Source organism: Clytia hemisphaerica, unplaced genomic scaffold (assembly GCF_902728285.1).
Source record: "Clytia hemisphaerica strain Z4C2 unplaced genomic scaffold, Clytia hemisphaerica genome assembly, whole genome shotgun sequence".
NCBI lineage: Eukaryota > Metazoa > Cnidaria > Hydrozoa > Leptothecata > Clytiidae > Clytia > Clytia hemisphaerica.
The window spans coordinates 1,292,583-1,305,907 of NW_027103648.1; the positions used below are offsets into that span (position 1 = coordinate 1,292,583).

The 13,325-nt window shown below is 35.2% G+C and overlaps 1 protein-coding gene and 1 long non-coding RNA gene across 4 annotated transcripts in view; one reads left to right on the forward strand and one right to left on the reverse strand.

Annotated features, from left to right (window-relative positions):
- LOC136803055 (uncharacterized) overlaps positions 1–13,325 on the forward strand; it is a 49,172-nt gene that overhangs the window by 638 nt on the left and 35,209 nt on the right. The gene's annotated exons all lie outside the window — the stretch shown is intronic.
- LOC136803051 (uncharacterized) lies at positions 343–11,855 on the reverse strand. 2 transcript variants are annotated; one of them, XM_067059805.1, is made up of 2 exons: positions 11,638–11,855; positions 343–2,948 (listed from the first exon to the last, which is right to left on the reverse strand). In XM_067059805.1, exons 1-2 carry the CDS (start codon positions 11,792–11,794, stop codon positions 2,056–2,058), a joined length of 1,050 nt encoding a protein of 349 aa, XP_066915906.1. In that variant the 5' UTR covers positions 11,795–11,855; the 3' UTR covers positions 343–2,055. The 2 variants fall into 2 exon arrangements, with proteins under 2 accessions (XP_066915906.1, XP_066915907.1); XM_067059806.1 differs by lacking the exon at positions 11,638–11,855 and adding an exon at positions 7,929–8,529.

Here is a 13,325-nt window from a genome sequence, read left to right on the forward strand (position 1 = left end):
AGAACATATTTACAGGCTATCTAGACTACAAAACATACAGTTTCTTAGAAGAATGCACCAAGTTACTGAAAACTAAGAATATACAGAACAGTTTAGGCTTAAATCTAAAAAGTTTAGAACATCCAAAAAACGTCTACTTAGCATAAAATAAAGACGGAATTCCTTGACGATTAGAAAAAGACCTCTAAGGCTACTTTGCTTTACTCATTATGACAGATTATGACCCTGAAACCTAATTCAAGCATGGGTGGTACTTTTCCCCTAATGAGCTAAATTATTCCCAGGTCAAAATCAATATCCTAAATCAATCTTCTAACAAATTCAAGATTTCCAACAATGGAATAAAGTTCAGCTGTACCCTTTTATTTTTCTTGAATAAAATTATATAATATATTGGAAATATTTTTTTACAATACTGTCACAGTACACCTGTCATCTCTTGCGCCAGAAGCTGCACGATGAAAAAGGATTGGGTACTAGTTTAACAGGGCTGACTGATGTCAAATGAAATTGCAGTGAAATGCCTACTCTAACAGCTGCCATTATTCTACCCTATTAAACCTCAAACCCAGTCCCTGGTTAGACTAGCATCGATGGGCGTTTACTATCATTGCTGCTCATATGCGTAAGCTTAATTGATGTAATTAAATTTTGCTGAAATTTTACAACTTTTCGCCTCTATGGTTCTATCAACCTCGTCCCCGTGTATCCCAGGCTTTATTTACGTATGGACGCCAGAGAATATTATCTGGCGCTATCAGTAAGCATCAAAATCTAGATATATACGCAGGGAACCATGTTGTAAATTTAAAAAAACAGCAATATCGTAAAGCTACACGGATAAGGTAATTTTGCGAAGCAAACAAACTTCTGTCTAGCCTGTACCAGACGACCACGGCTTTTTCCTCGACACCGTTCCAACAGAGTGATCAAAAAATCGTGTGTTGGGATAGAGATAGGCTAACTTCTGTCATATACCATGAGAAAATAAACTATTTAAAAAAAAAAAATCTTATTCAGTCTTTGTTGTTTTTGTATATTGTCTTTTAATATTCACCATGAATGGGGGGCGGGTTATTATTTTCAATTCAAATATAACCAATCCCAACTTTTTACAGGCTCTTATACCACGGCCCACGCCATGGTCTGGAAAATACAGAGTCTAAAAAGATAATGACTAAGAAGGTGATGAGGCAGGAGAAAATTTTGATTTCACTCCCCTAATATGCCTTAAAATGTCATATCTTTAGACTTATTTTGTCTAACAATGGGTTATTGAAAGTTTGAATTATGATAATTGAAGAATAATGGCACCCCTGCTCCTCCCAGTGGCGTGGGCCCTGTATATGAGACATTACTTGACTGGCTCCTAGAGTTGTGTTCCACAAGACGCGTCAAGTGTAGGACTTGATTTCGCTTAAATTGTATACGTTTTAATGTTGTTTTATAAACCTCTTGCTGAAAACGAGTCAAATTGATTCGAAAGTACGTATCTTCCTTGGGACGCGTCTCCAGCCACAGTCAGACGCTCCGTTCCTGGCAGACCGATCTGGCTACTCTGTTACTTGAACATTTTCGTTTTTCGTTTTATATGTTGTTATATGATTTGTTTCATCAGCGAAATATGTCTCGTGTTGGTTTGTCATCCAGACGTGTAACATGCCCTTTTCACTTTATGAAAGGAGCACAGAAAGACATAAAACACAATCTCGATTATGGATATGAACGATGCTCCTATCACCAATCCAACCAATCCACCAACTTCGCCAGCCACTTGATCCCAAGTCACCAACTGTTTTTCTTCAATTGATTTGTAAGAGTCTACTCTATGGTATTGTATATGTAGCCTATAGGTTGGAATGGGGTCTTTAGGCACACGACTATGGAATGTCGGCATTGTCGTATATTCGATTTCTTCACACGGGAACGGACATTCTTTAATATCTGTGACTTCTTCTTGACTGAATTTTTCAATACATTGGACGACCTCTCGTATTGTTTTGTTGGTCTTATACTTGTCTTTCAACTCTTTGGGAATGTATTTTTGATGATAATCTAAGACATCACCACACTCTTTAAACATACGAGAATATGTAATGGATTCAAGACAATTCCTCCTGGTATATTTACCAGGGAAAAAAAGTCATTCATTTTACCAATAGTGCAATTTGAAGGGAATGGCGATGGTAAGCGTTTGATGACTGTTTTCTCAATCTTCAACTCGTATATCTTAGATGCTTCCAAAACCACTCTGTTTGTCATATCCAGTTCGGCGATTCTTGGATCATGAACTATGGCAATAATAAATGGAGCACCTCTTGCATACTTGTCATTTATGGTGAATTCCATATACGCGTGCGAGTATGTGTCATAGAAATCTCCATTATAATTGAACGTGAAACATCTGTGGTTATGGTCGGCCAGTGATTTGATATAAGTGTCCTTAGCACAATATTTGCCACCCCAGGTATGACATTGTGTCACATTGAAGACACTATTACTCCATTGAAATGGATGATCTAAACGATCTTTAATCTCCTCTTTTCCAGCTCTGGCATCCACACTACAAACATTGTCAGCTTCGTAAATGGTAGCGTGTCCTCTTTGTTGACCACAATATGCGAAGTAATTTGATAACATCCCGTTAAATTCACAAACAGTGATTCCTGGGAATATATTCTTTATCGATACGGTGGATCGAACCTCGGTATATATGTTGTATTCAAAGTATTTCTTGATTAGGCCATGGATCACATACGTAGAAAGGGTCACACCTACTAAAAGCATCATCATCCAGAACATAGATTCTGACTTTGAACCTTTGAAGATTCGCGTGAGGCCGTGGACAGTGAATGAGCTAACATATTCGTCTTTTTTCGTCTCAACCATGACATCGAGTTTTGATTTACCGACTGAATTCTCTTCTGATGCACTATCGTTGAAATATTCTGTAAACAAAAACAAAAGAAGAAAATGTCAGGTTGACGAAAATTCATTTACTCAGGAGCGTCGTTTGAGTGGCTTATGGTGTCAGCTGCCAGGGTTCCCGGTTCAAACATAGATTTATAAAGCCCGAAAGGCTAGATAGCGTACTTTGCTGAAAAGTGTGCCGTGGTAAGTCACGTGATATTACAATAGAATTGCAACGCTCGACCAATCAGAAGTTTCACGAGTTTTTGAAACCAATAGCAACAATATTTTTTCCGATATTAACTTTTCTTTGCCTGCGATGGCTTAAAGCACGACATCTAGCCATTTGGGCTTTATAAATCTATAGGTTCAAACCCTTCGCCCTTTTTAATTTTCCGTTCAGCTGATACACGTTTTTTTTTAAGAAACACACTTTTAAGAAACACGAGGCTCAGAATGCCTAAAAACTAAGAAACGTCTAAGAAACATGCTGAGGCTGAGAATGAGAAATAACATTTTTTAATTCTTTTTTTTTAAAGAACCTTCCAATCAAGGCAAAGTTCCAGAAAAATACTTATATAACAGTTAGAAACACTTGAGAAAGTCAGAAAATCAATATAGAAGATGGGAAAGTACCGTAGATTAGTCTATTAGACTATTGTATTATCGACATACGTCCTTTAAGCTTGACAAAGTTTAGAAACATGTAAGAAACATTTAAGGCTCAAAAGGCCGATTTCTTAAGAAACATTGAGCCTGCTTGGTAAAACAAGTTTCTTAAAAAAAAAAACGTGTAGATTACTGGCACTCGATGTAGAAATTTTTTCCGACATGCTAAAGTTCTGAAGGTTGGGAGATTTTTAACATCTGGAAGGTTTGGCAGACCGTGTCAAATATTTTGTATTGGGAGGCCTGAACCCCAGCCCTTACTATCTGATATCTGAATATCGGAATATTAAATAAAGCTCAAAAGCGCAAAATCTAGCTATCCAAGACCTGATTTAAGTATCCAAGACAAAATAGCTCAATCAGGTACCGGGCTACTAGATTTTGCGCTAAAAAAGTTTTGGAGGTCTTTGATTGCTTACAGAAAAAGAATTTGCGTCGCTGATCATGAAAACACTTTGAAAGTATAAAACTTAAAGGCTGTCAAAATTATTGGCCCGTCAGCCTTAGAAATCTACTCTACATTTTTATCATGTGGATCAATTTTGACTGGAATGACGTTTGACGAGTCCGGTGACTTTTAACAATTTCGTCATTGGCCGAATTACATATTCAGGGAAAAAAGGCTATAAGTAGTCATACAATGATTACGACTACAAGAAATGGAGGTGCCTTTTTCGATTCTAAAAAGTTGGACAATGTCGTTAACCCTTAGACCACGAGGGACGCGTATATGTGTCCAAAACAAGCCAAAATACTAAGTCTCAGACTTGAGGCCATAGCTCCTGACCACTTGATTCAAAAGGGATTAAACCAAATTCTTTGAATATAAAAATAGCTTTCCAATAGTACCAAAACCATCTTCTAAATCAAAGGCTACAAGCTTTTATGGCACTTTAAAGTTTTGAGTTTCAAATAAAAAATTAGAAAAATTTCGACTTTTTCTAAAATAACAGCGCACACAAAGGGTTAATCTGGTTGCTAAGGGCTACCTAATTTATTTAATATAGCATGCTTGATTGAGGATAACGATCATGCATTTCGCGAGGTTACCGCAAGCAATGTAGATTAAATTGTGCACAAAAATAACAAACTCTAATTCAATTTTCATTGAACCTAAATACAATAGACCTTTTCATAAATTACGTCAATCTCTAAATACACCTTTACGACCGTAGCCGCCAATTGCCGCGCAAGCATTTTTTGTCCGCTTTATCCCACTTAAACCGTCTCAGTCCTTCTTTCGCACCTATAGACCAATAGAAAAATGAGTCAAAAAAGGATTGGATCGAGTTTAGGGGGTGGGGGGTAATTAAATAATCAAGGGACACGCGTCTGACCGCACTGACCGACTACGGTCGAAAAGGTGTATAGAATTTCGTGCTTTTGTGACACATTTTTTAGTTTGGGCTTCCGAGGGTACAAAATTTCGGAGCATTGGTAATTTTTTCCTTAAATACCAGAGTACACCAATTTCTCGGAAGCGCCCTTTTTATTTAATTTGCGGACTGGGAACAAGGGAGAGTAATAATCTTTTTTGTTTACCCTTGATGTTCTATATCTCGGGTGATGATTGATGTTTTCCGTAATCCATCTTGACTGATTCCCGCAAAATGATAAAAAAATTTTGTTTTGGAAAACTTTTTCCGACGCGTCGTGGTAGAGAATATCTTCCTTCGGAGTCTGTTCTATCTGATTAAGATCTGTTGTTTCTTTTGTGATAAATAGGCTTTTCAAATTGTCACGAAATATTTTACTCATTTTATGTGTTTGTCCAATTCGCCGAATATTCTGGTATTTCGACAAAATTTGAAAACACACTTTTTTCACTGCCGAAGTGAATTTCACGTAGATCTCACGAAATGGACTAATTTTTAGCTAAGATTTCTTCTCTTAAAAAGATTTGAAATTTGAGATACCCGATGGTTTTTTACAATTCTAGTCATCAAAGTGTATATGAAATTCGAGATAAAGGCCTTCATTAGAGCATTTAAATTTTACTTCTGTTCGCGTTTTCGGCTTTTTTTAAGTTAAAACTTCCCGAAAATCTTGTGCAAGATTGCATGCTTCCGATATAATATGAGTACGATGTGAACGTCTCTTTTTACAAGAGATTGGCGTTGGATTGTAATTTTAAAATTCAAACAATAACTAACTAAAATATTGGTTGCTATTGTATAAAGGATTGCGCCATACACCTTTTCTTATAAGATTAAACTTTATAAGGAACATACATAAGGCTTCGGTGGCCAAAATCTTAAGAACAAGCTAAGAACATTATAAACTTTAAGAGCTTTAAGGACTTTTATAACATCCAATTTTCTTTAGAAAATTGCACAAGAATACTAACCAGATGGTGATATTAAGAACATCTTTAGAACATCTAATGGCTTTATAAATTTTGGATGTGCTTATAAAAAAACGTTTCGGTGAATTTTTCAATTTTAATTTCACACCTTTTCCTCAAGATGATCATGATCATCTTCATTTTTATTTTCATTTTCTAATCATCATTCTCATCAATTTCAAAGCAACATATTGTTTTACAGGAACATCCAAAATTTTTAAAACCACTAGGTGTTCTTATCTTTCTGAGTTTTAAGCCTATAATTGTTCTTAACATGTTCTTATTTTTCCCATTTTATGCAATATTCTTTAAGTATTGGGCTTTTTAGAGTTCGCAAAGTCTTAAAATGTTCTTTACTTGTTCTCGGCCATCAAAGCCTTATTTTCTTAAACAGTTTGTTCTTATAAAAAGGTGTATGCTCATAAAAAATATCCCACGGTTCATCAGTTTTTATGTATACTATCTTTTTTGCAATTCCTTGGAAATATTTTTCGCCTTATGGTATATCGATTAACGCATATCATTTTCAAAGCCTCTCTAGGCCATTTTCCGCAGCTTTTCGAGAAAATTTGATTTCATTGAAATCAAGCTTGTTTTTTTATCTTTTTCTTTCTAAAAAATTGAAAATTATCCTACCACAAGATCAAGTCTCTCTATGTATGTGTGACAAAGAGTCTTTTTTATAAGAACAATGAGGCTCAAAAAGGCAAAGAATGACAATTAAGTCGAACCTTTTGTTGCTGAATTTTAAGCAATTTAAGGCTCAAAATAGTAAATTTTGGTTAATAAGCCTAGAAAATAAGAACAGAGTAAGAACAATTTCAAGTTGAAAATCTCAAAGAAGTCCCCAAAAAAATGAGACTGAGAAAAAATTGAAAACAATCGAGCCTCCTCAAAATTTATGGTGCTATTGACTTATTTCTATTAATTTTAAAAATCTAAGAATATTCTTAGAACAATAATAAGAACAGTCTCAGAACATTTAAACTTGAACCGTAAGTGAAGATATCAAAGTAACTGATCTCCAATAGGAAACCATTGGACACCCCCTTTTCACAGACTCACTGTAAAAATTGGCCAAAATATCGTCCCCAGTGGAAAATTATACTCTAAACTTAGTCCCCGCTGAGAATAATCAGATAAGCAAATCTCCACTGCCAAATATTGTGCTATTTTTTCCATCGTCGCTGAATTTTCTGGCTAGAAAACAATGGAATTTAAATCCCCAGCCATAAAAAACATGAGAATATCAATCGCCATCACTGGCTGATAAAATTCCAACGGGTCTGTGAGAAGAGGGTTTAATTGGAAGAAAAAACCATAAGTCTTTTCTTAAGTGGAAGACCTTCCACTAACGATATTTATAACATCTCTGTTGTCAAATTGTAATGTGAATTTGAAATCCCAAGGAGCAATGACCAAGTGGTCAAGGCGTTAGTGTTCATTCCCATGTTCTATCCCTGGCTGATCGTGGACCACGTGAAAGCGATCGACTGCTTCAAAATTCTATAGTACTGGGCTATCTATGTAAAATATCGATATCGGCTATATCTATCTATTTATTCCCAAAGGAAAACGAGAGCAAGATATTTTGAATACCTATAGTTACATTTAAACCCTAAAATCTCTAAAGGCCAAAAGCTCTCACTAGAACTCAATGGGGCTTTTCCAGAAAAAATTGAATATGGGGGATGGAGGATATAACATTTTTTTGGAAATTTACCTCCCGGACATTATGACTTTTGACCCCCGGACAGCAGGTCTAATCCCCTGGACAAGCATTAATCGACCCCCTGGACACTCAAAATTACCCTCAAACAGAGCAAAATTACCCCCAAACAGTAGCAGGTTTACCCCCGGGCAAGAAAGATTTTGTAGATTATTTTACTACACTATATCCTCCACCCCCCATATACGAACATTTTCTGGAAGAACCCATGCTTACAAAATTTTTCCTTTTCCTTGGTAAATCATCATTGAAAACACTTTAAATAACTCTCCTTACCCTTTTGTTTCTTAAAATCTTTGGACCAATATTTATCTGTGTTTGTACGTTTGACGATGATCGAAATCATTGATTTTGGACAGCTCTCCGAAGATACAACCATTGTGTTCATCTTGCAGAAAGCTCTTATTCAGAATAATTTAAGTCCCTCTATTCAAACTTCTAACAAATCACCGACAATCGAAGATTATTGTACCATTTACTTCAAAACAGTAAACTTTTGTAGTTGACAGTTTTATAGTTTTAAATTTTCTGACAGCGTCGGTAACAGTCCTTAACTCTTCTTTTTATGGAATGTTATGTGATGTTGTAATTTCGATGTTTACAATTGTATCTTTCCTCTGATGGCTGAGCTTAGAATTGATATATGTTCTTCCAACATTGAAAAGTGTGATAATACCACTGTATCCTCTTTTCCTTTTTTAAAACTTTCTGATTTCTTCTTCTTCCTCGCTTTTTACAATCTGTTTTTTAATCCTATCCTATTCTCGATATGATTAAGGTAGAATGTGAACGACATCGAAACCATATTAAACCATATAATGTCTTTTTTTTTAATGAAAATAATCTCAATCGAATGTCAATATTGTCAATTTAGAATTTAAATCTTTTTCCATTTTCACATCTAAAATCATTGAAAATTTAATCGAAAAGCCAACTCAACTGGCGCACGACGTTTTTTGAACGTTTATATAATGTTATTTGGACGGCTCTTCCAGAAAAAATGTGTTGGGCTGGAGGATGTATTATTTTTTCAATGATCTACCCTTGGACGATTTTTCATCCCCTTGAAACGTGTTTTTAACCTGAATGCGCATCGAATCCTTGACCTTGGAAATTTACCCTACACGTTTTTTTAATCAGAAAAAGCTATTATAGAACAAAAGGCTTCGATTTCAAAAATATTAAGAATAAGTTGAAAACACTTTAAGGCTTCATGGACACAACAATTAAGTGAAATTGAGAACATTTTTAGGATTAAAACTAAGAAAGCTTAGAACATCCGAAGGCTTCAAAAACTTGGATGTTCTTGTAAAAAATAAACACGTTTTTCTATTTTCCTTGACAATATATCTTTCACCTTTCACCCCCTCCCCCCACTATAAACATTTTTTTCTGGAAGAGCCCATTAAAAGGACTTTAACGTTTTGTACTGGCAAATCTGGTAAAAGAGTTTCTTCCAAAAATCAATCTCTATTCTTTCTTGTATACTTTAAGTGGAAAAAATTTTCGCGTGGATTAATTTTCGCGGTTTTCGCGAATTTTGGCCATTTTCGCGAAATTTAGTCCATGCGAAATTATTTGGAATTTTACTATCGCGAAAGTCTTTGTCTGCCTTTGTTCGATTGAAAAACACACATCTCTTTTCTAGTTACAATCTATATAGTCGCGAAATTAAATAAAGAAGGCCATTTTCGCGAAATTTAATCCACGCGAAAATTTTAAAGACCCTTGATTCGCAAAATTTAATCCACGCGAAATTTATCCACTTAAAGTAGAACGTCTTCAAATTGATTTTTCGAAATCGAAAAGAAGCCCTTTTTACTTCCTACAATGTTCTTCTTGTGTAAAAAAGCTCTTTCTCTAACCAGGGCAAACTGTTAACAATACAATAAGCCATCAATATAGCTAGAACTAAGTATTCAACAAGCACTTATAAAAATTATATGAAAGTATCCATGTTTTAACCATGTAATATGAAAAAAATTTCTCGTCGAGCAAAGAGTTTTCTCAAAAGTAAGGCAACGTTTTATACGACCTGGTGATATCAGAAAAATATAATTCTCAATCGTTTGGTTAACTTGAATAGTATAGTTCCACTACAGGGTGTTACGTATGTTATTAAAAAATGAAGAAAAATATAAAGTGGCGAAAATGTTTTTTTTAGAAAGTGAGAATTTTTTCATTGAAAATCAACTGCTTTAATCAGACATCAAGCTGTAAAAAGGGAGGGAAATTTGATTTCAGAATATTCTCATTTTTTGAAAAGTGTAAACTTTGGGAAGATGATCAACCTTGTCTTTTGCACTTCGACACCCTTTTCCTCTCTTTTCCTGACTGTAATGAAGTCTTTTTGTTTTATAAGAACAATGAGGCTTACATCTGCCAAAAAAATAAGAACAATCTAAGAACAATGCTGAGCCTCAATTTCAAGCAATTTAGGGGTCAAAGTAATGAAAATTGGTAAAATTTAGTAAAATACCTCAATTACACCTTATAAATAAGAACAGGATGACAACAATTTGAGGTTGAAAATGCCAAAAAAATAATAACAACCGAGCCTCAATAAAAGCTTACTGGTTCTTATAAAAAGAAAAGAGTTTATTTTCATTTTTTTCCCAGGCTGAAGCTGTTTATATGACGAGGTACAAAATTTAGCGAATTTCACGTACTTTAGGCGTTCAAACTTTGTTCAAATATTCGCGAGCAGAAACCTTTGCGAGGTCGATAAATTGCGAAATTTACAACATTTACTTTCGCGAATTTGACGAAAAAATCTTTTTTGCGAGCATAAACTTTCGTGAATCAAGACGTAAAAATGAAAATTTTCAGATGAAGAAATGGGCAAATACTTCTTTAATAGGCTTGGAACTTTTGTTTTTTGAATTATTAGGTATTAAAAGACTAGAAAGTGCCATAAATGTTACATTTTATTCAAACTTTGAAGTTTTACAGATTTTCTATTTTTTTTCAAGAATATTTCGCGAGCATAAACTTTCGCGAATGGCCGAAAATTTTTTCAAATCAAATAAACGGGGGGGACCTAATTACCGGGGGGGGGGGGGGGGGGGGGAAAATGGACTTTTAAAAACCATAAAAACGGTCAAAATAGACCAAATTTAGGCTTTTTAGAGTAAAACAAGAAACTTTCCTTTTGGGAGCTGGGAATTTTTTCAAAAATTGGGGGGGGGGGATCCTAATAACGTCCGGGGGGGGGGTTGGGAAAAAATCGAAAAATTAACAAGCGGGGGGGGGGCGTTTATTTGGCACCTAAGAGTAAGAGCCGTGAGATTAGTTTGGCAGCGAAGTGAACGTAGTGAACGTAAGAGGAGCGTTAGCTGCAGTGTCACTGGCGACTCTTTTTTTACTTGGCAGTTCCGTAATAACGAATATCTAGAAAAATATTCCTGCCTTGTGCTTTTTCTTTTGATTTAACCCCTGAAAATCAGATGAGATGGAGTTTTTATAAGTTACTTCAATAATTGGTCATTTTAAGTTCTTTAAAAATGGTGACCAACCAAATGTAGCTTGTAAAAACTCCATCTCGTCCCTTGAAAATGCTGGTCAGTTAAATTAACACTGACAAGGAGTACTTTATAATTCTGATTAGCAAATTATACACTGACAAATAATACAGTATAATTCTGGTCAAATAGCAACCGTAGTGCAATGGTAGAGCATCTGGCTACTGTGTGCAAGGTTATGGGTTCAACCCCCTGCCGGAATCATAACAAAGATTTCCAAAATGGTACTTGATATCTTTCCGCTTGATGCTCAATAATTAAGAGAAGGATCAAGGGTAAGTGGAGCAATCCAAGGAGAAAGAGTAGCGTTTTCCCTACCTTCGGGTATATAGCTATCGAAAGAGGAGCCTTCGGGTCGCCTCGACCATAGTCGCAGACTACTACTTACTAGTTACTTTCTGGTCAGTAAAATATACTCTGACAAGCAATACCTTATAATTCTGGTCAGTAGAATATACACTCACCTTCTGTTTGATCTTCTTCTTCGTCATCTTGACATAATTTCACACCAAATGACATTTCATGATCTGCCATTTCTAAACAATCTCGTTTCCAATGGTTACCGCCTGGTCGCCTCGTGTTGGTGGTAAAAAAGGATAACCATTTCTTCATGTTTACCATGGTGACGCTTTGGTTGTCTGCAGTGATGTATTTTTATTTTTACTTTTTTTAGTATATGGACAATTCTATAAAGAAAATGGACGATATGTGATTATGTAATCCTTGGTCTATTAAGGATTTCTTTTTGAATAGTTGCTTGAAAAATTAAGTTTCAAGCTGATCAACGGAATTCTTCAGCGATGGACTTATTAAGTGCCATTACTCCGTAACATCGACACGCCTCGATCTAGACCTACTGGTACAAGCCAGAAAAATCGGGTGATTTCAAATGAAATCCAAGAAGCAGATAAAGGTTTTCGCCGTTGGGAGGTAGATGTCCCTGTATCTCACCTTTACCAACTCCGGCTTGCACATAACGTCAAAACAACGTCTCTCTAACATCCCTAACGTATATACAGCGTTAGCTGAACGTCGAAATAACATTGCGTTCCCTAACCGTGGAGCCGTTTAATACATCTCTGTTGTTAAAATGTCTTTATTTACCTACCCTTGTGTTCCTTTCTAACTTCTTCCCCCAAAAGACACCTTCAAAAGAAAGCTATCACAGATATGAACATAAAGATCAATTAAAATATTGTACTCTATATCTTCATTTATTTTTTAAAAACAAAAACTTATGTGTCACCGAAGAATAATGAAAAGTAATTCGAATTTAATCGATAATCGATCTTCCAATCGTGTTATCCCCCGAAAAAGTCTTCTTTACCGTTGTGGTAGAGACATAGGAAATTTTTATGAGGTTTTCTTGAGGACTTGCCGAAAGGGAAAACTAAAGATGAGATAAGCAATAGTTTATGGCTTTGTCGGTCACGAAAACAAAATTTTTGAAAAGTATGACAAGAACTTCACGTGCAAAGTCTAGTTTTTCACACCAGGCAATACATTATTTATTAAAATCCTTCTTGGCCATCTTATAATACTAATTAACTTCCTGTAATAACTTATTATACAGCTTTAATGAAGGAGGATCTCCAGTTTCCCCTTGCAGGAAGAATTTTAACTTAAAAGAAATGTCCTGTGATGTTATCTAACTGATACATATTATTTGTCGGCTTTTTTCCAGAATGGCCATACTGTAGTTTATTTCGGTGTCATCTTAAACCATCTCCTGAAAATAAAAGGCATCATCTTTCTCATAAAATTCTTTTAGTGGGGGTACTAAACAACCAAAACGGTGATATAATAGAGGAAACGTTGAGAATTTTAATATTGGTACTGAGATTACAACTATTTTATAATATTTTTTGGTTAGCTTTCTTATAATACTAACTTTCCCTTACAGCTCATTTTACAACTTAATGAAAGTATTATTGTTAATTAGTGAATCTTCCAAGGCGGATCTCCAGTTTCCTCCGCAGGAAGAATTTCTCATTTTTAAAGATAATGTCCTGTGACGTTATGAGTCTTTTCTACAATAATAAATTAAACTGAAACATGTTATTTTTCGGCTTTTTTCCAGAATGTTCGGCGTCATCTTAACCCATATCCAGCAAATTATAGGGATCATCTTTCTCACAAAATTCTTTTAGTC

Coding starts and splice junctions, on each gene's coding strand:
- LOC136803051 (XM_067059805.1), bottom strand. CDS start 11,794: ATGGTAAACATGAAGAAATGGTTATCCTTTTTTACCACCAACACGAGG. Junction 2,949..11,637: donor AGAAGAAGATCAAACAGAAG/GTGAGTGTATAT, acceptor TTTTGTTTACAG/AATATTTCAACGATAGTGCA.